This window comes from Mus musculus, chromosome 1 (genome assembly GCF_000001635.26).
Source record: "Mus musculus strain C57BL/6J chromosome 1, GRCm38.p6 C57BL/6J".
Lineage (NCBI taxonomy): Eukaryota > Metazoa > Chordata > Mammalia > Rodentia > Muridae > Mus > Mus musculus.
The window spans coordinates 84,782,376-84,806,940 of NC_000067.6; the positions used below are offsets into that span (position 1 = coordinate 84,782,376).

Here is a 24,565-nt window from a genome sequence, read left to right on the forward strand (position 1 = left end):
TCAAATAAGCCCATAAAAATCTAAATATTACTAAAGTAGCTTCAGAACAAAACAAATTTTTAGGGCGTATAAAATGCTAAGATCTACATGCTTAGAAAGCAATTCAAATACATCTTTACTTTTTTATTATGAATTTAAATTCAATGAAACAATCATTAGTCAACTCTAAGCAATATATAAAAACCTTAAATGGAAAATTTATACCTTACTATAAATCCCTCTGAAAGTAGTACATGTATGGACTGCTTGAGAGTTTAAGTCTTAACAACAAATGAGCCCACAAATCAAGAGCACCCAATCTATGACCTAAAATAAAAGTGTTTCATGGTAACCTCTTAATTCTCTCCCCTCCTTTCATCCTACTTAGGATGTAGAACAAGAAAATTCATCCAAAGATAAATTTGTGAAACGAACAAAAATATATGTGTGTTTTAAGTGCCAGTCAGTATACCTGCAGCTCCTTGGGGAGCTTCATCTGTCCGGGCAGCTGAGGAATTTACTGTCTCCTGGTTGCTTTCAGGGTCTGCCATTTTCTCTTGCCGCCGGGCCTCAGCTGCTCCTCTCTTGCCCAGGCCAGAGCCTCGCCGACTGTAACAAAAATGTCATCATAGTCAGCATTACCAAGGCACTAGGAGCAATGTATAGACAACACAAAGCTGAAATTCACAGAGTACAAAGCCAGTTTCTTCTCCCTTTTAAATAAAAAATTGTTATAGAAAATCACTACGACATTGTATATCTGAAATTCTTCCAAGTTATAGCTCACACAATACAGGCTTCTGTGTTACTGGGAGCTGTTGTCATCTTTACAGACAGACATGATTTTTAAACACTTTCAGCTAAATGAAAAAGCAGATCCTTCTGGAGAGAGAAAAAAAAACTACACATTTAAAATACAGCCTTATTTACAAACATAGACAATAGACAAAGGCTTACAGAGTACATCAACAATAGGAGGATCAAAAGAACAGGGATATCATGCCCATACTTTATGGCAAACTACCTAAATCATCTAAATTCAAATAGCCTAACACTATAAAAACAGTTAAGGGCTTAATAAACAACCGATGAATTGGGAAGATCTGACTCTGGGAAGTACAGAGATACAGAATACACTATAGGAAATAAAGTAATCACACCTTATCATCAAGTACATTAACAGTTTATTGATAATGATCGGGTAAATTGAAAAATAGATGATCAACATTACAAATACTTAAGACACAGTTTCCTGATTAACTGAGGATATGATAACTCCTCAGGGTAAAAGTCTTAGACCACCAGTGAAATCAGGTACTGAGCACTCAGTGAGCATGAAAATTACCTGAGGACTTGAGGAGTTTCTTTATTAGTGAAAGCTAAACAGGAGTGGTAAAGATTAACTAATGTTTCCTTCATAAGTAAATAGTTCGTTCAAACCTATTCAAAATTCATCCAACATTTAATTTTTACAGTAATCTAGGCTAAACATTCTGTATTTACAAGTTGCTACCCTCAAAGATTGTTACTCTGAAATAAGCACAGAAGCTCATTAGATCACAACAAGAAAGCCCTAAAAATTCAGGAAAGGTTGTGAACCAAGACTGCTAGATAGCCTATACAGAACATGACCATCTATATAAAAAGTATTTCTATATACAAAGTATATATAAAAATTCTAGTCAGGTGGTGGTGGCGCACCCTTTTAATCCCAGCACCTGGGAGGCAGAGGCAAGCGGATTTCTGAGTTCTAGGCCATCCTGGTCTACAGAGTGAGTTCCAGGACAGCCAGGGCTATACAGAGAAACCCTGTCTCAGAAAAAAAAAAAAAAAAAAAAATTCTACATAAAAAGTAATTTTATGGTCAGGCAGTGGTGGCACACACCTTTATTTCCAGCACTTGAAAGGCAGAGGCAGGCAGACTTCTGAGTTCAAGGCTAGCTTGGTCTACAGAGTGAGTTCGGGCATCCAGGGCTACACAGAGAAACCCTATCTCAAAAACACAAAACAAAACGAAACAAAACAAAACAACAACAACAACAAAAAAGTAATTTTATATGCACTGATCAAGTGGACATGTTTACCCAAAGCAAGCAATGAAAAAGAGAATGACACTAAAATATCTGTCTTCACACACAGCAAATTCAGACTATACTCACTCAGTAAAACTGAAAGGGGACAGGAGAGTTGGTGACACAGTTAAGAAGAGTACTTTTAGATATCAAAGATCAATTACGAGCTCCCAGAATCTGTGGGGAAGCTCACAATTGTCTACTGGGGTGGGGTGAATCAGTCAGTTTCAGTCCCTACAGCCACCTCCATATGTCAATAATCGAACACACAATTTTAGAAATGGTTTTTTGGTTTTTTTGTTTTTGTTTTCAATTAAAAACCTAGCCCAAAAGCTCTGTAGAACTCAGAATTATTTCTCAGGAAGGTATTCCTAAGAAACTTCAAATACACTCAGTTACACTAATTCTAGATATTTTAAAAGCAATATGAAGAAAGTATGTGTGTGGGAACCAGGGCATGGGGGTGGGAGGTGGGGGTGGGGGCAGGACAAGGCTTCTAGGATATCTGGGATATTTTAGAATTCCCTTTGTAGAACAGGCTGGCCTCAAACTCATAGAGATATATCTGCTGGGATTAAAGGTGTGCATCACCACACCTAGCAACTGTTCAAAATTGTAACTATAATAGAAATCTGCCACCACAGTGCCAAGAAGCATATCACTAGGTCCAGTCAAACCTAATGTCTAGATACTAGTAATTAACTGTAAAATGTCTCATCTTAGCAAACGAAGAAAAAAGCTTAAACATATCAAAAAGTAACATGATTTATGTTATGCCTGAGGCTTTGATTTAAAAGTAGGGATTTCATTTTGATGTTTTTAATTTGCCTTGCTTAAAGTCTACGTAGTTTTTCTGTCAGAAACTCGCAATGTACACCAAGATGTAGCCTGCCTCTTCCTCCAAGTTTTAGGATTACTCAACCCAGCCACACCTGCCTGAGTGTACTCTTTAATTCCACTGATAATTAGTACAAAAGGAACTATACATAACTAGAGTCATGGAATATATTTGTTGCACTGACCAACATAAAAAGTGATGGTTTTGGGGTTTGTTTGGTTTGGTTTGGTTTTTTGGGCCAGAAATGGTAATGTGAGCCTGTAATCCCAGCACTCCAGAGGCAGGTGGGTCTCTGTGAGTTCAAGACCAGCCTGCCCTACAGTAATTTTCACGACAGCCAAGACTACACCAAAAAACAAAACAAAACAAAACAAAACAAAACAAAAACTCTAGAGGGGGAGGGGGAGGGTTATTTTTAAAAGAAAATTGAGCATAGTTATGTCAGGTAATTTCATTAGTTTTATTTAATATGTAAATTACATTGCTATATATTAACTGGGCTGGGTGTGGAGCATTCCCCTGTAATCTCAACACTTGAGAGACTGAGACAAGCAACCATCTGTACAGCCACAGTCTGCTCATATACATAAAATATATACATTAAAAAAAAAAGTAGCAGGCTACATAGGACACAAACCAGGATCCTGTCATAAACAATGGGAGGGAAGGAGAGGAGGAAACAAAGGTAAAGAGAAATTATACCAAAAAAAAAAAAAAAGGGAAAGAGGATGGTGTAGAGGGAGGGAAAATTTCAGTAATGTTAAGTATAGGAAGATTTTGATCAAAGCTGAAATAAAAACTATAGGCTCAAAAATAAATGAATTACCTGGTACTAGCACAGGAGCCCGTGGTCTTTTGGCGTGTGCTCCTCCTCAAACTGGGGAGCTCAGCAGGTGGGGACTCACTGCGTTTCTTGGTGGACTTTCTTAAACCTATAAATGGGAAATAGAAAAGGTGAAAGTTATTGTGAATTAAAGCTACAGGAACCTTTGCTTTTTAAAAGCCTGCCAGTTCTTTCTTCAATTCTTAAGGATCTGAACAATCACTCAGCCCAAACCTTTCCTTACAGTAGCAGTCCAGCCTTTCTCTCCAGCTTCTGAGCTTTTCCTGGTATATATTCTGAACTTCAAGAATTTAATCACGTTAACTTTACACTACCCCTTCATCCATTTTTGGCTACTTTACTTACATGAAACCAAATCAAAAAACAACAGAGAGAGAACAAAACATTTATGCCATTCCATGTAAAGATGAGTGGAATGTACAATTTTTAGATCATAATTAAGAATCAACCCAGTGTACTTTAAATTTACTCTAAAAGCTACCTAATGCCTTTATAGTGATAGCTGCTACTAAAGTTCAAATAACCAAGAACTTTTTTTTTTTTAAAAAAAAAAAGGCCATGAAAGCATCTATCAAACCCTCTCCTTTTCAATAGTACAATATTTGATAGTATACCGGGTAATAGGCTCTATTTAACCAATGAACTTCAATAATGAAAAGACTCCAAAGTCAGTATTGATAGTTCTGTGAATACTACCTCACTGACCAGGTATGTTAGTTAAATGCAAGCTTTTCAGGGGAACAATTAATTATGTACTTGGTCTTGATTACCTATCTCTTTTCCAACTCAGAGATCTGCCTCTGCCTGCCAAATGCTAGGGACTAAACTCCAGGCTCTTCCATTTATTTTTAGTTTTAAATATGCCAATTTGTTTAAAGTGCAAATTCTCTACTGGGTGGGAGGTGGAAGGGCCACAAAGACAGGACCTCTCAATGTAGCCTCAGATATTCTGATATTTGCCTTGTCTCTCAAGTGCTGAGATTAAAAGAGCGCACTACCACTACCAAGTCTTGGCTACTCTTGAGGTTTTTTTTCCCCCCAAGACAGTTTCTCTGTGTAGTCCTGGCTTTCCTGGAACTCACTCTGTAGACCAGGCTGGCCTCTAACTCAGAGATCCGCCTGCCTCTGCCTCCCAAGTGCTGGGATTAAAGGCGTGCGCCACCACGCCCAGCTTACTCTTGAGTTCTTTTTTTTTTTTCTTTTCCTGAAAGTACTCTTGAGTTCTTAAAATCACCAATAAAGAGCCTGAGAAAGAAAGAGCTAAAAATAATTCTAGATATCAAGGGGACTGGAGAGATGACTCAGCATTAAGAAGTTTTACTGTCCTTGCCCGAAATCCAGATTCAGTTCCCAACACCCAATGACAGATCACAACCACAACCACCTGTACCCTCCCCCTCCAGTTCCACGGAAACCTTCTAACCTCCCCAAGCTCATGCTCACCCACTCCTTGTGCTGCATTACACACACACACTACACACAAACTATATATATAAAATTTTAAATATCTCCATTTTTTATTCCTAAGTGAAAATTGCAGCTTATTCAAGTAGAAATCATCATTATTGTCGGGAAAGTTGAAGAATGAGTCAAAACTCAGACACTATAATGACAAAAGTGACATTTAATAATATTAACAAAACTTTTGGGAAATTTTTATTTCTAAATAACTTATATCTCAATAAATGCACTATGGAATAACTAGGCTTAACTATGGAATGATGTAAAATGAATACAAAAGGATCAGAACATTATAATGTAAATGAGTCATAAAGTCTGGCTTAAGAATTCTTGAATTTCTTTTTTGGTTGTTTTTTTCAAGACAGGGTTCCACTATATAGCCTTGGCTATCCTCTATCTGCCTCTGCCTCCCAAATGCTGGGGGTTAAGTGTATGCAACACCGCCCTGCTCTTCCATTTATTTTAATCGCAATTTCTTGATGTAGTCACACACCTAGGCTTTCTCTTCTTAGACTTTATCATTGGTAACAGAGACAGCAATAGAGCTGACAACAACAAGTGGGGTATCTATTATTTTTTAACATTAAAAAAAAAATAATCCAGCCACTTGTGGAACATGCTATAAACCTTGTTTTGGGGGGATAGAAATGCGAAGTATTATGTTCAAAAGAGCCTGGGCTGTCAATGAGAGAGAAATTTTATTCAAGGTTACCTCTGCTACACAGCTATTTCAAATGCACCTGACTTACAAGAGACCATATCTCAAGAAATCAAGCCCGGCGTGGTGGCGCACGCCTTTAATCCCAGCACTCGGGAGGCAGAGGCAGGCAGATTTCTTGGTTCGAGGCCAGCCTGGTCTACAAAGTGAGTTCCAAGACAGCCAGGGGTACAGAGAGAAACCCTGTCTGGGGGGGAAAAAAAAGAAATCAAAAACACTCAAAAGCGGCGTGTGTATGTGTGTGTGTATAAATATACAGAATATACATTAAAATAGCAACGCAACCTTTATTTATATCACTTGAAAATCTGTTAAGAGCCTAAAGGAGTGGCACAAGCCTCCAATATAGCATTCAGGAGGCAGAGGCAGATAGGCAGAACTCTTGAGTTGAGGCCATCCTAGTCTGCAGACTGAGTTGCAGAACAGTCACGACTACATAGAGAAACCCTGTCTCAAAAAGCAAAAACCAAAACAAGCAAAAAACCTTTAAGAATGTGGTGTTAGTAACATAAACAGGATGCAAAGAAACGCCTACTGTCATTTACATGTGCATAGTCTATACATGTGCATAGACAAACTCTTGCCTTCTGAATAAAAACTAAAAACATGCACCAATTTCTCCCCCTTCACAAAATGCCACTAAGATAGCATTAAAAAAAAATCAAAAATAAAGAAGAAAAAAACAAAGAGAAAAAAAAGATCATCTGGGGCTGGAGAGTGGTTAAAAGCACTGACTACTCTTCCAGAGGTCCTGAGTTCAATTCCCAGTTACATGGTGGCTCACAACCATCTTTAATAGGATCAGATGTCCTCTTCTGGTGTGTATCTGAAGACAATTACAGTATACTCATTACAAAAAGAAAGACATGGCTCAGTGGATAATGATAATTCTGTACAAGCCTGAAGAGAAATGGATCTATAAAGTTGTCCTCTGGCCTTCACACTTACATGCCTAGACAGACAGACAGAAAGACAAGCAGGCAGGCAGACAGACAAGGTAAGACAAGACAATAACACTCAAGAAAAATTAAAAGGAAAAAGGCTAGTCAGAGAGCTAGAGACTTAGGATATTAGCAAAACACTTACCCGGCATGTATAATGTTCTGAGTTCAATCCTAAGCAACACCACATACACACACACACACACACACACACACACACACACACACACCCATTAAAATCCTGAATATATGACCTACCATATTATTTTTTTAATCCTGTCTTGTAAGAATAAATATTAGTTCCAAAATAAGATTAAAGGAAAGTTTGGCCCTAAGTACATGTTAGTGGTTTGAGAGAAAATGGCCCTTGTAGGCCCACAGGGAGTGTTGGCTTTCAATCATCTATAATGGGACACAATTCTGGTGTCTGAAGACAGCCAGAGAGCGCTCATGAATTAAATAAATAAATCTTGGGGGGATGGGGGTGGCCTACTGCCTGGGTGCAGCCAGGCTACCCAGCATAATAATGAACCAAATCGCTGAAACTGTTAAGCTAACTTCAATTAAATTTTTTCCTTTATAAGACCGGCCGTAGTCATGGTATCTCTTCACAGCAATAAAGCCCTAACTAAGATACTATCTATAATTGAACACTCAGTTATTCATAAAACTGGCAGGAGTAACTAAAACTAACATCTGAGTGTTCACAGTGCAGAAACAAATTTGCACAATGGCCAAAAGCACTGCTCTGTTTGCTGAAGGTACTTACTTTCAGTTATGCTTCTGTGATAGCCACATACCAGGGATCATGTAAATAAGTCTCTGCAGATATAGACTTACTTTTTAAATAAGTATTATGCCCATTCCACAATAAATTTTATAAACTTTCCAGCAATCATCACCTGCTAAAATGACACAAGTGGGATTTAAATCCAAGACTGTTGACCTGTACTTTGGACCTTCTCCCACAAAACACTAATATTTCAAAACCAGTAACACATCCCTTTCTCTTAATCTCTTCATTGCTATACATTTTCACTTTAAGACCAATTTCAAAATGGCCTGAGTTTGAATCTCAGCACTATGACTTCTTTGCTTTATGACCTTGGACAAACTAGACGAGCAATTCATTCCATGAATACCTATAATCTCAGAATTCTACTTGCATAGAAATCTAATGGGCAAATGAGATGATCCATGACTAGCACAGTAAATACTGGCTAGTTTTTTGTTTTTATTTTTCAAACAAAAACCAGCAGGGCATTGTGCCATACACCTTTAATCCTGGCACTTAAAAGGCAGAAGCAATCAGATCTTTGAGTCTGAGGGCAGCCAATAGTGAGTTCCAGGACACTTAAAGCTGTGTAGAGACCCTGTTTTAAAAAACCAAAACAGCAAATATATGGAGGCAGAGGCAGGCGGATTTCTGAGTTTGAGGCCAGCCTGGTCTACAAAGTGAGCTCCAGGACAGCCAGAGCTATAAAGAGAAACCCTGTCGGGGGGAGTAGTTATTGGTTGCTCTTTCATACCATCCCTGGTTCCAGGAAATCCGAAACTCTCTATCTACAAGGGAACTGGGCGTGCATGGTAAAAAGACACAAATGCAGGCAAAACACACATATACATTAAGTTTTTTTAAGTGTTGTATGTAAAGCTCAGCCGGGCAGTGGTGGTGCACGCCTTTGATCCCAGCACTTGGGAGGCAGAGGCAGGCAGATTTCTGAGTTCCAAGCCAGCCTGGTCTACAGAGTGAGTTCCAGGACAGCCGGGGCTACACAGAGAAGCCCTGTCTGGAAAAAAAAAACAAAATAAGAAAAAAGAAAAGAAAGCTCAGCAGACATATTGTTGCATGCCTATAATTTCTTAATTTTAGAGGCTCAAGCAAGAAGATCAACAGTTCAAGCCTGGGGGGCTGGAGAGATTGTTCAGCAGTTAAGACCACTAACTGCTCTTCCAGAAGATCCTGGTTCAATTCTACCCAAATGGAAGCTCATAACTGACTGTAACTCCAAGATCTGACACCCTCACACAGACAAACATGCAGGCAAAACGCAAATGCACATAAAAAAGAATAAATTATTAAAAGTTCAAGCCTGAGATATACCTTACTTTCATAGAGATCCTGTCTCATAAGAAATGAAAAAAGAAAACCAACCCATGAGAAGAAAGTAAAGACATGGCCCTGTATTATTTACGATATATCATCACTTGGAAAGGAACTACATTAAAAAATAACAGAATGAGATAAAGAACTTGAGTGAAGTATTGAGAAGGAAGAATATGAATCATCTGCAATGTAATAATGTAACTCCAATCCAATTTACTGGCTATAAAACCACAAGCTGTGTAACAGAGATACCACAAAAAAAGCCATATGCTCTTACTTCACTTCAAGTGAGAAGAAGGGATAGGAGTTGACATCAGTATTTCCAACTGTCATGAAAACCCGGGCATGGAGAGGTCAAGCTTTGATCAGGTCTTTCATTTCCTTCTGACTGCAAACTACTAAACTTGCAAATCTCAATCCATTACCTGTACCACTTTAAATGATGGCACCTTTGCAACAACCATATAATATATGTAAACAAGAAAATGTTAAGCAGATAAGGAGCTTACTCAATGGCAAATATAAAGGCACCATAACCCAAAGTAGGAGAAAACAAGTTGTCCTCCACAAGCACCATAGCACATGCCCAGCTATGTGTATATACATAGCTACAGATTTAGTGCTAAAAAGCATTAACAACTTAGTTGACTCTATTTTAAGTTAGGCTAATTCAACATTAGTAAAGCTGTTAAACAAGAATGTTAGTCAAAGGGCTGGTCATAAGGCTCAGCCAGTAAAGGCACTTGCCACTGGGTTTGATGACCTGAATTCCATCTCCAGGACCCATAAGGTGTAAGTACAGAAGCAATGTCTTCAGACCTCCACACATGTACCATGGCATATATACCCACAAGACATCCATTTTTATACAACAAAGACAAACAAATGTAATTTTTTTTAAAAAATGCTAGTAGCAATCACTCAAAGACTTTCAATAACCAAGAAATACCATAGGTCTATCAAGCCACACTCTGAACTCCAAGGTACTGCTATATACTTGTAATCCCTGGTGAAAATATGAAGATCACAGTACTTGAAAGTACTTTGAGGACTGGAAAGATAGCTCAATGGTTTAAAGCACTGACTGCTCCTCCAGTGGTCCAGAGTTCAATTCCCAGCAACCACATGGTGGCTCAAAACCATCCGTAATGGGGATCCAATTCCCTTCTTCTGGTGTGTCTCAAGACAGCTACAGTGTACTCACACACATGAAATAAATCTTTTTCTTTATATATATAGAGAGAGAATATGAACTATGAGCAACATGCTTAGACTCTGGGTCAAGAATTTAAAAACACAAAATAAAAACTTTAGACTTGTTATTAACTATGGAAAAAAAAGGGCCAGGTAGCAGTGGTGCATGCACTCATAATCTCAGCACTCATGAGGCAGAGGCAGGCAATCTCCGAGAATTTGAGGCCAGCCTGGGCTACACAGAGTTTTAGGATAGCCAAGGATACACAGAGAAACCTTATTTCAAAACAACCTCCACCAACCAAAAGAAAAAAGAAAATGTGAAAAGGATGTGGCTCACTGTTCTCTCAGTCTCTTTATCCTTTCTATATTCTTACAACAGAACTGGGAGGGACAGCTTCAACCATACATAACAGTTAGAAGGTCAGCATCAGCTGTTCCCAACAGTTTTAAAAAGAAAGTCTCCTGAAGAAGAGAAGGGAAGGTAGAGAAGGTGAAGCAGGTGTGTGTGTGTGTGTGTGTAAATCTCCATCTCCAAGGCTATTTTGAAAAGGAAAACATACAGCGCTATGATTATTCCACCTGTTACTTTGCTTAGATGTATTATTTCTACTCTCCTACAATTTTCAATAAATTAAATATGTGGAATATATGAAGCAGCCATCTTATGAAGCACTCTTAAGTCATAAAATATTGCTTTTAAAATCTAATACAGGAAAAAAATAATTTTTTAAATCTAGTACAGAATAAATAACTCTGCTGGTGTTGACACTAGAAAATCATTGAATAGCAGATTCTAAAAAGACAAACAGACACAAATGTAATTACTCAGCAGTAATAAAGACATTCCTTAACTGTCTCTACAAATTTAACTTGAATTTTAACTAACATGCATTGTTATATGGAGATAAAATGAAACTGATTTGAAAACAAAATCACTCCTGACCAACCAAGACATGTTCTTTGAGTAAACAAAGATCTTCCCATAAACTTACTTGCTAATTTGGCCTGTAATCCAGAAGGTCCAGGTTTTGATGTCTCTGACTTAGAAGACCCTGGAAGAGACAGTTTTGTTTTAGGTAGGCTAACTTTGGGGCTGAAGCGAGCAGCCCAATCAAATTTTGAAGAGCCACCAGTTTTACTCTGTTCCTTTTCCCTGCTACTTCTTCTGGGACTAGGGCTGGATGCTGAACGGGAACGCCTGGCCTTGTTCTGGTCTTTTCCTTGTTTCACCCTGGCACCTGCTGGTACAGTAGAAGAGGCCGAGGCTATAGCTGAAGATGATGAGGAAGTAGAGGCAGCAGAAGAAGAATCGGTGATGGTGCTACACCCAGCTTTGGCTGAGGTGGCTGATTTTGAAGCCAGCTTGATGGGTTTTGCAGATCTCTCTTCGGCACCAGTTGATTCGGACCCAGAACCACTTTTAACACAAGAACTCTCTGTCCTCTTTCTTTTCTGATTCCGTGAACTACCAGCAGCCACACTCTTTCTGGTGTGAGCCTTGCTTGTTGACGGCAATTGTGCAGATTTCAGTTGTTGCTCCTGGTCTAAATGTCTCTTCTTTGACTTACTATGTGGCTTATTGGTTTCTGAGAAAGACTCAATATGCTGAAATGCTCTGGGCTTTTTCGCAGAGCTAGGAGAATTGGTCCTGTTGTAGTCTGGACTAGCACTGCGTTTCACTCCTCGAGAATTGTCTTTTTTAGGCACCTGCCCCGTTTTCTGCCTTTCTGAAGTATTGGCTCTGTCTGGATCCTCTGGTTGTGGAACTATGACAGCAGATGATGAACTGCAGCTTCTAAGAAGTTAGATAAGAGAAGTGTTAGCCGTAGCCTGTCATGAGTAAACCTGTCTTCTAACAATTAGGTTCCCAACTCCCTTATATCTCTGGACCTTTAGGGGAAAAAGGTGGTGGGAGACAAAGCCTCGGAAGTCTACTACTATAAACGTTTTCATAGTTGGAAATGGAAGGAAAGTACTATGATTTTTAAATGTACTTTAGACTTATGGGAGTGGGGAGGTAAGTGTTATCTCTCTTAACCCAAAATGGTCTATAAAAAGGTTTTCAGCTAAGACACTCTTTGAACACTGGTCCTCCTGCCTCCACTTCCCATGTACTGGGATTTTAGGCTTCTGCCTCCATGCCCAGATCAAAGTGAGAATACGCTTTGATCCAAACATCACTGACACGAACACTCTTCAAATCAAAAGATGTTATTGTTTTAAGTAAAACAAACGCTTAGTGGTTCAGAATTACTGAGTTTGAATTCTGAAGCTCTATTCTAAAGAAAAAATGTTTTCTCAATATACAGAAGAAATAAGCATTTTCTGAAAGGTTAGACATCATCTTATAAAACAAAGAATCTTTTATAGTAACACCCCCTACCAATCAGATCTGGAGAGATGGTTCAGTGGCTCAGAGTACTTGATGCTTTGGCTGAGGACCAGGGTTCAATTCTCAGCACCCACAACCACCAGTAATGCCAGCTCTAGGGGACCCAAAGCCCTCTTCTGATCGTCTCTAGCACCCACACATATGTAAACATATGCGCATGTATATGTATGTATTAAAAGAATACTGACATGGACTAACAACAATAATACTGGCAATCAGCATTAAAGAAAATGTTAAATAACACCTTGAAATGCTGACAACTGGGGGAAAGCATTTAAGTAAGAGCAGTTGTTGCTCTTCCATAGAACTTGAGTTCAGTTCCCAAAACCTATACTAGGTAGCTTACAACTACCTCTAACTTCAGCTTCAGGGAATCCAATGCCCTCTCTTCTGGCCTCCGTGGGCAGTGGCGTTCATGTGTACACGTACACGTCCACGTACACATACATACACACACACACACACACACACACACACACACACACTCACTCTCTCTCTCTCTCACTCTCACTCTCGCTCTCTCTCCCCCCTCTCTGTTTTTTAAATTCCTACCATGGTTTTGTTAAGCAAATGAGGAACCTCATCACTCCTAAACAAGGAAAAAACTTCATCGCCTACGGTAGTTATCAGCAAGACCACTGAAGTGAATAAAATACAGAGAAAAAACTGTACTAACATTTGAGATAACCTCATAAGCTTTAATATTATGAAATAATTCAAATCCTAATTCTTCCTTGAAACTGTATAAGCAATATGAAAATTTACCTTTTAGAAAGGTGTCCCCTTGACAGTTCAGAAGTAGTATTAGATTGCACTTTGGGTGCCTTAAAATTAGATTTTCTACTCTCAGGAGGGATATATCCCTTACGTTTTGCCTGCCCTAAGTGTGACCTGTCAGCAGAAAATCAAAACAGAAATCTATCAGGACACTGAGATGCAAATGCAGTATCGAAAGTGAAATATTTTTACATTAAAAAGCCTCCCAAATCAGTTGACCTACAAGTCTTCCAAGTATTAATTAAATTGTGATCCTATCAGATAATCTGAGAAAAGTAATTTTGTCTTAGAATCAACCACCTCTATACCCAAAGGATAAGATTCCTAAATATCAGTTACCAAAATGTACATTGTGCTTATTAAGTAATATTTTTCAGATTTCATTACAGAAATTCTAGTATTTTCTCACCATACCACACACACACTTCTTTTAATAACATGGCATAGGTTGACTAAATGACAATGTAATATATATTCCAAAAACTGAGAACTTTGAATGTTTTGGAGAAAAAAATGACAAATAACATAGGTATATTTAACTTGATAAAAGTTTAACATTATTACATAATATATACAGGTATCAAAATACTTTTACTATTAACCCATAAATGTATGGGTTTTTTACATTAAAATAAAAGGCAATATGACTATAGTTTTTAAACATTTATTATAACTGGGTATGCAGACCAGTGAGTAAGAAAGTGTGTGCCTAGATATCATGTACAAGATCTTGATTTCAATCTCCAGCACAGAGGGGAGAACCTGTTTTTTTGTTTTATGCTTTAACTTTGCAGACCAGTGTGTATGCCTAGCTATCATGAACAAGATCTTGGTTTCAATCTCCAACACAGAGGGGGAGTTTGGGGGGCAGGGGGAGAAGAACCTGTAAAACAAAAGAGAAACTTTGTAGAAAAAAAGCAACTGTGATTCACGAAGTAATGATGATTTCCAATTTGTACATTAAAAGTCAGGTAAGGACAAAACTACAGAACTTGATGAACCCATTTTCAACCTGGTATTGCAGAGAAAAATCAATGTAGTCATCAAATGGCAAATAAAACATGAAATCAAGATAGAATTAATCAACAGAAAGTACATCACCCGGTAGATACCTAACAATTACCACAGAACATTAGTGCATGTTCAAAAAACTCCAGTGCCTACATTTTGTTTACTTACAACAAATTTTAATTATCAATGGCAGCATTATTCGCAAAAAAAGCAAGTTTGAAGACATTATGTTAACTGTTAAATCTTTTGTGTAACTTTAGTCCTGGTTTTATTTTATTCAATAAAAAGGCATAAATTATCTATCAAAAAACTTGATAGTAGCCTGGCAGTGGTGGTACAGACCTTTAATCCCAGCACTTGGGAGGCAGAGGCAGGCGGATTTCTGAGTGAAATCTACAGAGTGAGTTCCAGGACAGCCAGGAACATAATCAGAAACCCTGTCTCGAAAAACAAAACAAAACAACAAAAAAACATCTTTTAAAATTAAGCTAGGTGCGATAGCACATGCCTTTAATCCCCGCACTCCATATGCAGAAGCAGGTGGATCTCTCCCTGCCATAAAGGCCAGCCTAGTGTACAAAGCAAATCCCAGAACAGCCAAAGGAAACTGTCTTGAAAAATAAAAATGGGTAGGTGTGTGTGTGTGTGGGGGGGGGGGGGGGGGGGTGTAGTTGAAACAAATATTCAAAGACTTGAAAATCATTGGAAATGCTATGAAGCAGACTGAAGAGATAGTTCAGCTGGTGAAGTGCTTGCTACACAAGCACAAGAATCAGATTCCTAACAAACAGTAATGTGGAATGGGCCTGTAAGCCAGTGCTGGGAAGCAGAGACTGGAAAAATCCAGACTCTAGCCAATCCTGAGCTCCAGGTTCAGTAAGACCATGTCTCAAAAAATAAGACAGCTGTTCTTTAAATGCTTTATAAAGAAAATTTCCAACAGGTGTGGTGGTATACACCTTTAATCCCAGGTCTAAATAGATGGATCTCTGAATTCAGCTTGTTTACATAGTTCCTGCCCAGCCAGATGGAAAATGAGACCCAGACTTAAAAACAAGCAAGCAAACAACTAAACTAGTAAGGTAGTATGTACAGAGTGATCCAAGCAATGGTCTTAACACCTGGAAAGTGACCACAGGTGTATCTCTGATTCAAGGCCAGCCTTCTTTAGAGAGCTAGTTCCAGACCTGTCTTGGAAAAACTTCAAGCCTGGCAGGGTGGTGAACGCCTTAAATCCCAGCACTCGGGAGGCAGAGGCAGACAGATTTCTGAGTTCGAGGTCAGCCTGATCTACAAAATGAGTTCCAGGACAGCCAGGGCTATACAGAGAAACCTTGTCTCGAAACCCCCCACACACACAAAAAAAGAAAGAGAAAGAAAAGAAAAAAGAAGAAAAAACATCAACCTCTGGCCTCCACAAGTTCATGTATTAGCTCCAATATACATATACTAACACTCTACACAATTAAATACATTAAATATAAATAAATTGTTACATATCTCCAATAAATCACGAAAAGTATAAAAATGTTAATTTTTTCTTTCAAAGCAAAATTGAAATAAGGAACCAAACTGAATCCATATTGAATAGGGGTCATATAAAGTTTTTAAGTTCCCAAGACACCTCCACACACATCCCACCCCTTAACTGACATCCTGGTTGGCAGCTTGAAACAGCAATCAATGCTCAGCAAGTCCCCCAGCCACACATTTCAGTAACCCAACCAATGGGACCAGGATAAGCATGAAATTAAGACATGTGCCTAAGGAAATCCCCTATCTCTAAATCTTAACTGGTGGGAAAATTAACTGTAACTTGGCTCAGATGTTTGTGGAATTTGGGCTTAAAAACTTTGACATTCTGTCCTGAAGTTGCAGTTCCCGAATCTGTTCTATGCCCCTAAGATCTAAATGCAATAATTTTTTTGTCATCTGCTTAAATACTTAGGTAAGATGGACCCAGTCAGCTCCTGAGTCTGTGCTATTGACCCTGACCGGACAATTTTTGCTGCCTGATTCAAATAAAGAGCTTGCTTTGATCTGTTCTGTTGTTTTTTATTTTCATACTCTAACAAAATTGTTTTTTACTAAAGCTCACTAAAAATTTTTGTAATGCAAAAATTAGAATGCATTCATCATGACCTTACTAACACCTTCAATGAGCCAAAAACCAGCAGATAAATTCTCAGTATCAGATAACAAAAGTAAATTCTGTACCATCAGATTAAAAAGCCAAAATTCACAAAACTGGCTTAAACCAGCAATGCAATGATCCTTCCTACTATTATTTATTTAGCTAGTGCTAATCTCACTGAGAAATGACACCTATTTTTAAAAACTGCTGTACAAGGATAGCAAAATGGCTCAGTAGGTGCTAGCACTTATGACTAAGGACAACTAAGTATGACAACCTGAGCTCTATATCCCTAGGACCCACAATGGGGAAGGAAAACTATGTGAAGTTGCCCTCAAACATGAACACATGCACTGTGGCACATCCACACACTAAAGAAAATTGTTTTAAGTCATTGTACAATTGCACTTGTTTTAGGAAGAAGGTGATACTTATGTAAAGGACAGTCCATATTGTCAGCTTTGTAGGACTTGAGACATAGCTTAGTGGTCAAATAACTACATGCTTCAGGCTGTGGGTTTGTTTGATCCCTTGCACCACAACAACAACAAAAAAAGAGGAAATGATTATAATCTTCAAATCAGGTAGGGTCCTCCTTTATGATCTCTTTATAAAAACAGAAGTGTATGCTTCTGTCAATGTAAAACTCCAATGGTCCTGTAATTAATTTTTTTTTTAGTTTTTTGCATATTACCAATTCTTTTTTCTCTTTAATCAAAACATCTGAGAAAAACTGTCTATTAATTTCCATAGCCAGGTGTGGTGGTGCACGCCTTTAATCCCAGCACTTGGGAGACAGAGGCAGGCAGATTTCTGAGTTCGAGGCCAGCCTGGTCTACAAAGTGAGTTCCAGGACAGCCAGGGCTGTACAGAGAAACCCTGTCTCAAAAAACCAAAAAACAATTTCCCCATTGTATTGACACCAATATTAAACCTATGTCTAGGGAAGAGAAGAAAGGCCTAGCATGGTGGTGCATGCCTAATGCTCAAGGCAGAGAAACACAGAGGAAGCCTGGTCTACATGATGAGACTTTAATCAGTGGTAAAGCATATAGTTTAGTATGCATGAGGCCCTGGGTTCAATCCCCAGCACCAATCAGAACTCCCAACACATGCATACATACCAATTCATATCCCAAAGAAGTAAATGACTAGTTAAAACGTATATAGTTCCAGGCTATACAGAGAAACCCTGTCTCAAAAAAAACCCAAAAAAGGAAAAAAGAAAAAAAAAGAAAAGGAAAAAAAATTATATAGTTCCTTATGTTATAGATTTTTAAATGTTTGGTTCATGCAGACGTGACACATAACTGTAACCCCAGCACTTGAGTCATAATTTGAGGCTATTCTGTGCTGGACAGAAAAAACACCCCCTTTCTTCTCTACTCCCCTGCCCCCTTTCTTTCTCCCCCACATAAACAGGGACAAACAGAAAAGCATACAACACACAGGCACACGTGTACACATCATGCACAATAAACAAACCAAAGCAGACGAGAAAAATTTTTTCTAGATAGCAGTGATGCTGCCTGTGTTGTTATTGTCATGTTACATGGTTACATGTGTAAGCCAGGAGTCAGCACACAATACAGAAATCACATTGATGGGGTTGAGTGTGGTAAGCAACAGAGTGCTTGCCAAGCATATGAAAGCTATGATTCCAATCCACAGCATTGCAAAAGAAAGAAAGAAAGAAAGAAAGAAAGAAAGAAAGAAAGAAAGAAAGAAAGAAAGAAAGAAAGAAAGAAAGGAAGGAAGGAAGGAAGGAAGGAAGGAAGGAAGGAAGGAAGGAAGGAGACAGAGAGAGGAGGGGAGGGAGGGAAAAAAAGAAAAGAAACAAAAAACCACCCACTGATCAGTATATAGTGCAAATAAATGAAGAAAAAAAGCACCCTGTAAATGTACCAGTGAGATACCTGAAAAATATATTTATTTTCTAAGTCTATATTTGTTTTACAGCTTTATATGCTACAAATTTTCAAACAAGCAAATGAAGTGACAGATCTTATTTGTTGACTACAACCCTATTTAAGGCACTGAAATCTACTTTTGTACTGCCACAAACTCCTCACAGATGCCAACACATGAGTAAACAAACATAACATCGATAACCAAACATTTATCTACTTAATTGTTACTTGGCAGTGGTTTTATTTCTGCAAAATACTAATACATGATTGTGTTTTTAAGCAGTGTGTAAGCAAATATTTTACATAAATAATTCATTTTAACATTTTAAAGGAACCAGGTATTCTGGCACATGCCTTTAATCCCAGCACTCAGAAGCAGATAAGGTTTAGAAACCAGCTAGGGCTACTCAGTGAGAGCCGATGGGGGTGGGAGTGTGAGGAGGAACTAAAGCATAAAGCATAATGACTGACGATAGGAAAACCTGTATCTGGTAGAATTAAGAATTACTACACTAACCTATTTCAACAAATATTACGAGAAGATAAATATCAGTCTGGTCTTTGTTCTCTCAAAGAGGTCACTCATAAAACAAAGCATTCCATCTACTAGATGTTCTACTGAAATCCACCCCAACCACACAAGTTATCTCTACCAAGAGAAAATTTACTTTTTAGAACATCCAGCTTCAAGCCTCCCTTTAAAGAGCAATTAAAAGACCAATTCTGTCACCGGACAAAAGTGAAGGAAAAAAATTACAGAACTTCAGATGCTGCCCAGCAAATAACAGGAAGAGAATCTGGAACCTTATAGCTCACCTTTGTTTCACTCAAATATTTTACACAATACCAAGGTAAAAGAGAAACACCGAAACAATGAAAAGATGACTACTTTTATTTAGTGCTGTAGTGATCTCAGAACATTATGAATTACAATGACTGTTACAAAGCTTTGGTAAATATCTTATTACAATGACATTATCTAACTTAATCGTCAAAAGATACCAAGGAGGCCATGTTCCCATTTTCTAAAGGGAAGCTTATCATACACAGCCCTCCAAGTAAGAAAATTGAGACTGCGCTCAATTATTCAACTTCCAATTTTTCAAAAGAACACACTGATCTGTAAATATTAAATTAATATTAAATGGTTATTCTAGCATTTGATCCCTAACTGCACATTAAAAAGGAAATGATATATAAGAAAAATAGAAGAAACACCAATCTGGTCACACTGAACCTTCCCTAGGAAGGGATTCTGAATATGGACCATTGTTAAAAATGGGGGGTAAGTGGGGTGCTGGAGAGATGGCAGGGTAATTAAGAGAGAGATCCTGGATTCAATTCCCAGAAACCACACGGCAGCTCACAACTGTCTGCAATTCCAGTTCAGAGAATCTGACAACCTCAAACACCAATGTACATAAAATAAAAATACATTATAAAAGAATGAGGAAAAAATACCTATTTAAAAAAAAAGAACAAGAAAAAAATAAAAAGGATGAGAAATGGCTGGGTATGATGGCACACACCTTTAATCCCAGCACTTGAGAGTCAGAGACAAGAGATCTCTCTATAAATTCAAAGCCATCTTGGTGTGCAGAGTTCCAAGACAATGAGGACTGTCACAGAAAGAAAACTTGTCTTGAAAAATGGGTAGGAAAAAAAAGAAAAAAGAAAAACAAGAAATGTATCCTGGTTGTCTCCCCATTCTCTGAGTGCCTGGTCTACAGAGTTAAATATTTGCAATTTCCAACTACAGAAGAACTGTGGCCTCTTTCCGGCAGTAATCAGGGCAACCATTGTAAATCTTGTTTCTTAGCCCCAAGACAAAATAGATTCGTCTTCTCACTACGATCAATTCAGTGTTGAAAGTGGAAACTCATATAAAACTCCAGGCTAAATTGACTAATTTTGCTAAGTTAACTAATTTTAACAGTAATATTTTCTACTACTGACTAAATCTACTAACCACAACTTATTCGGCCAATGCTGAATAATTGCTCATGCTCTTCTCCTTTCCACAACCACCGTGCACACTACGCCTGATTCAGCCTCCTGCCATATCTTCCTTCTCTCAGGACTTTGAGTCAAGCTATATGGGCCAAGAAAAAAAAAATTGTCCTATTCCTCAGTGGATTTGAATGAAAACTGGTAACAAAATCAGGTATGACTCTAAGAGAAGACACTGGAGAATGAAGCTGGTCTGTAAGGATTCACACAATGGCAAGACTAAGCATTTATAGAGTTGTGGTCATCGATTAATCCTACCAGATGAATTTCAGTATTTTTAACCGGAGACTTGCTTGTGTCTAAATTGGGGTGTTTGTCCAGTAATAAAATTTAGAACTTTTCAAATAAGTTGCTCAAGGAAGGAACAAGTAGAGCAGAAGTATTCATGGTCATCTTCAGCACACAGCAACTTTAGATCCATATAGGCTACAATAAAAACCCTGATTCAAAAGAAAGCTCAGAAATCTCATAAAATTTCCCTCCTCTCAAACAAAATGAAGTTCTAGCTTCAATGTAACAGAAAAAAAATCAAACAGAGAGAGAAATAGACAGAGACAGTCAGACACTCTCTCTCTCTCTCTCTCTCTCTCTCTCTCTCTCTCTCTCTCTCTCTCTCTCTCTCTCTCAGTGATCCAAAGGTTCCTTCCTTCCCAACTTCCACCCATCTCAACCACAGGTATTTCCAAGATCTGATACCCTCTTCTGCCCTCAATGGCTACCCTCAGAGACAGACAGACAGACAGACAGACAGACAGACACACACACACACACACACACGGGGGGGGGGGGGGGCGGGGCGGAATGGGGGGGTTTAGAAGGCACTGCTAAGGAGACTCAAGAGACCATACTATACTGGTAGGTTATATTTCACATACAGAAGAGAAAGAGAGAATGAAGGAAAGCAAAAAGTCACTATTGCTCAAGAGCCCTGCAGAAATGGAACTTGAGAAGATCCATATGGTCTAAACTCTGATTTTCTGTCTGCCCATTTTCATGCATGAAGCTGTCAATATGACAAATGGTTAACTTTACAATAACTTTTCACCCTATTAATACTTTTGCCACCAAAACAACAACAAAAAAGTTTTTGACAATTTAGTTCATGTGCCTGCCCATGTGAACATAAAGTTATGGGCTATTCACTCACGTGGAAGTGAACTCCCTTTGTAAACTTTATAAACACTCAAAGCCTTAAACTGGCCAACCCTCTCTGCCCCACAAGCTCCAAAGGCCAGGTCCCTCCCCTAGACCTCCCTATTATATGTCCAGCCTCTGTAAAGGTAACAAAGGTAATCTCTAGCCTCTTATAAGATCCTCTCCAGATTATGCTAAATTTAGGTGGAAAGTCTGAACAAAAGCCACCAATTCCTGAACATGAAAACCCCAAAGCTCAGAACTTGAAAAGTCACCAATCCTCATCCTGGAAATCTCTGCACTAGAAAGCTCTGCCATATCAAGAAACCCTATATAACCCTGCCCTTTGTCCAATTCCCTACGGCTTGTCCATCCTTTCCATGGACCCTCCAATAAATCTCTTTCATGAGATTTGCTGCCTGGTATGATTCTCTCATCAGAAATAGCAAAAGTAGAGTGGGGCTAAGGCTCCTAAATTCCTCTGCTTAGCTGAGGAGCTGCAACACCTGAAGAGGCTTCATCTCAGCAGAGACTTCCTCTAAGACCTGAGTGGTTCCTGAGCTCCTGTGTTTCAGAACACCCAATACCTTTTTCCCCCAGAGTTGTGTGGTTCCTGGGAATCCGAGTCCCCAGGACACCTTCCCATCTGAGCAGGAATGCCAACAAAAGTCTTGTGCTTTCTCTTAAAGGCTAGGCAATGGATAGAAGGAATCTAGTTAACAGAAGTAACAACCATTCAAGATGAATGGGAAACATTGAACAGAAGGGCTGCTGTAACTAGGAGATGTTTGATAAAACCACCATAGTTATTCCATTTATCTTCTGTAAAGAGGGTGTAATTCTTTTCTCTTTCAAAACTCCAAAGTCCAGGTTGGCCTGGCACTCACAGAAAACCCACCTACTGGGATAAAGACTTCCACCACCCTCACCCAGCTAGTTTTTCAAGTAGCCTCCTACAAAGCCCAGGCATGCCTGTAACCCATAATCCTCCTTGTCGTCTCTTTCTGAAGTATATGAATTACAAGCATATGATACCAAGTCTAGTGGTATAATGCTTTTAAAAACTCTAAAGCAAAGAGGATCTGGTCTACTTGAAAATAATGTTAAGCCTACAAAAGGATACAGGGAAAAAAGTGAATGCTATCATAACAGTGAGTTACTGGCTTAGGACAACATGGTTGAGAGTATAAGGAACATAATGACAAATGAACAAGCAAAAAAGGCCGATAGATTAATGAGTTTGCCTGCAGATCCTGGGGATCCCAAAATGTTATTGTAATAAATGTGTTAGGAGAAATTCAATGTGCTCTGAGATTTCTGCAGGATTGCTAACATTGGCAGAGAGAATAGACTACATTAAAATGGAAATCTGGGGCCTGCAAGATGGCTTGATGAGTAAAATCACCTGCCACCAAATATGACAATCTATTTCTAAGATTCAGGACTCACACAGTGGAAAGGAGAACCAACTTCAGAAAGTTTTCCTCCGATTTATCTCCAACATGCATGTATATAAGACACACAGATAAATAGATATATTTTTTAAAGGGATTCTTATTATAATGGAAAAGTATAGTGACATTTAAAGAAAGCAATTGTACTGGCAGATATAGATATGCAAAGCATGCTCATGCTTCTCATATACCTAGTAAAAAATAACAAGACATACTATAGTGCCAAATCCTTTTTTAAAAAAAGAAGCCACATACAAAGCTATGCTAATGTGCTTATTTTATGAAAATTAGATCAATACCATCTATAAACTCTTCTTAGTATTTATAAAGTGTGAGACTTAAGGGTGTGCAAGCCTAGATTTCCTCCTGAGTATATCTCAATTATCTACTGTGCAAATGCTAACTTGCAAAGTATTTGAGAAAGATTACCTCATTCCTCTCCAAGCCAAGGAGTAGGACTGTAACTTTTTGTGTAATATATTTTTAAAAGCCAGGTAAGCAAATTGAAAGTCCATTTCACTGGTCTAAAGATATACAAGAAAACAAAATATGCAAAAATGGAATATTTGTGATCAAGTAACTGAAAGAAACCCATAAACAAGGAAGAATTTATTCTGGCTTAGTATTACAGAGCATTTAGTCCATAGTCACTTGGCCAACTAGACATGAGCAGGCATATACCACAGAAGAGGAATCGTGATACTCAAGACAAAAAGTAGAGAAAGACAATGACAGCACTGGACTAGCTTCCTCCCACTTCACCTTTATTGTCTGAGGTCCCCAGCATACAAGATGGTGCTACCCGCTTTGCGGTTTGCAGGAGATTGTTCCTCAGTGAAAAGTGTGCCTTGCCACAACATCTCCTAGATAACTCTAATCTAGCAAACTGGCATCACTTTGAGACAACATGTACATGACAATGAAAGTTACTTTTCTTTTCTTTCTTTTTTATTAGGTATTTAGCTCATTTACATTTCCAATGCTATACCAAAAGTCCCCCATACCCACCCCCCCCCACTCCCCTACCCACCCACTCCCCCTTTTTGGCCCTGGTGTTCCCCTGTACTGGGGCATATAAAGTTTGCGTGTCCAAAGGGCCTCTCTTTCCAGTGATGGCCGACTAGGCCATCTTTTGATACATATGCAGCTAGAGTCAAGAGCTCCGGGGTACTGGTTAATTCATAATGTTGTTCCACCTATAGGGTTGCAGATCCCTTTAGCTCCTTGGGTACTTTCTCTAGCTCCTCCATTGGGGGCCAAAGTTACTTTTCTTAACAACAGTAAATTGTTTCATGTTGCAACATCAAAATTTTAAATTTTAATACAATCACATTCTTATTTTTCTCTGCCTGCTAATCTTGACTAACCCTCATCCCTTTGGGACCAGGAATGTCAATCAGTGGAACAGTGCTTACCTAGTAGACTGTACCAATACCCTAAGTTCAATTTCAAATACTACACATTTTTAAATTTAAATTTTTTCAATTCTATAAAGTACTAATGTTTTAGACACACATATTTCAAAACAAATAAAATCTCTGTCCACTGCAATAATCTGTCCAATCATGAAATAAGTTAAATGCTGT

The 24,565-nt window shown here is 38.5% G+C and overlaps 1 protein-coding gene across 48 annotated transcripts in view; it reads right to left on the reverse strand.

Moving 5' to 3' along the window:
• Trip12 (thyroid hormone receptor interactor 12) overlaps positions 1-24,565 on the reverse strand; it is a 128,816-nt gene that overhangs the window by 61,187 nt on the left and 43,064 nt on the right. For 25 of the 48 annotated variants that reach the window (XM_011238654.3, XM_011238656.3, XM_011238658.3 and 22 more), the window contains 4 exons: positions 13,315-13,440; positions 11,150-11,952; positions 3,716-3,821; positions 452-588 (listed from right to left, as the gene is read on the reverse strand). In XM_011238654.3, the coding sequence (XP_011236956.1) occupies positions 452-588; positions 3,716-3,821; positions 11,150-11,952; positions 13,315-13,440 (1,172 nt within the window). The remainder of the gene's footprint in view (positions 1-451; positions 589-3,715; positions 3,822-11,149; positions 11,953-13,314; positions 13,441-24,565) is intronic. The other 23 variants (NM_133975.4, XM_006496429.3, XM_011238673.3 and 20 more) reach the window with 3 other exon arrangements.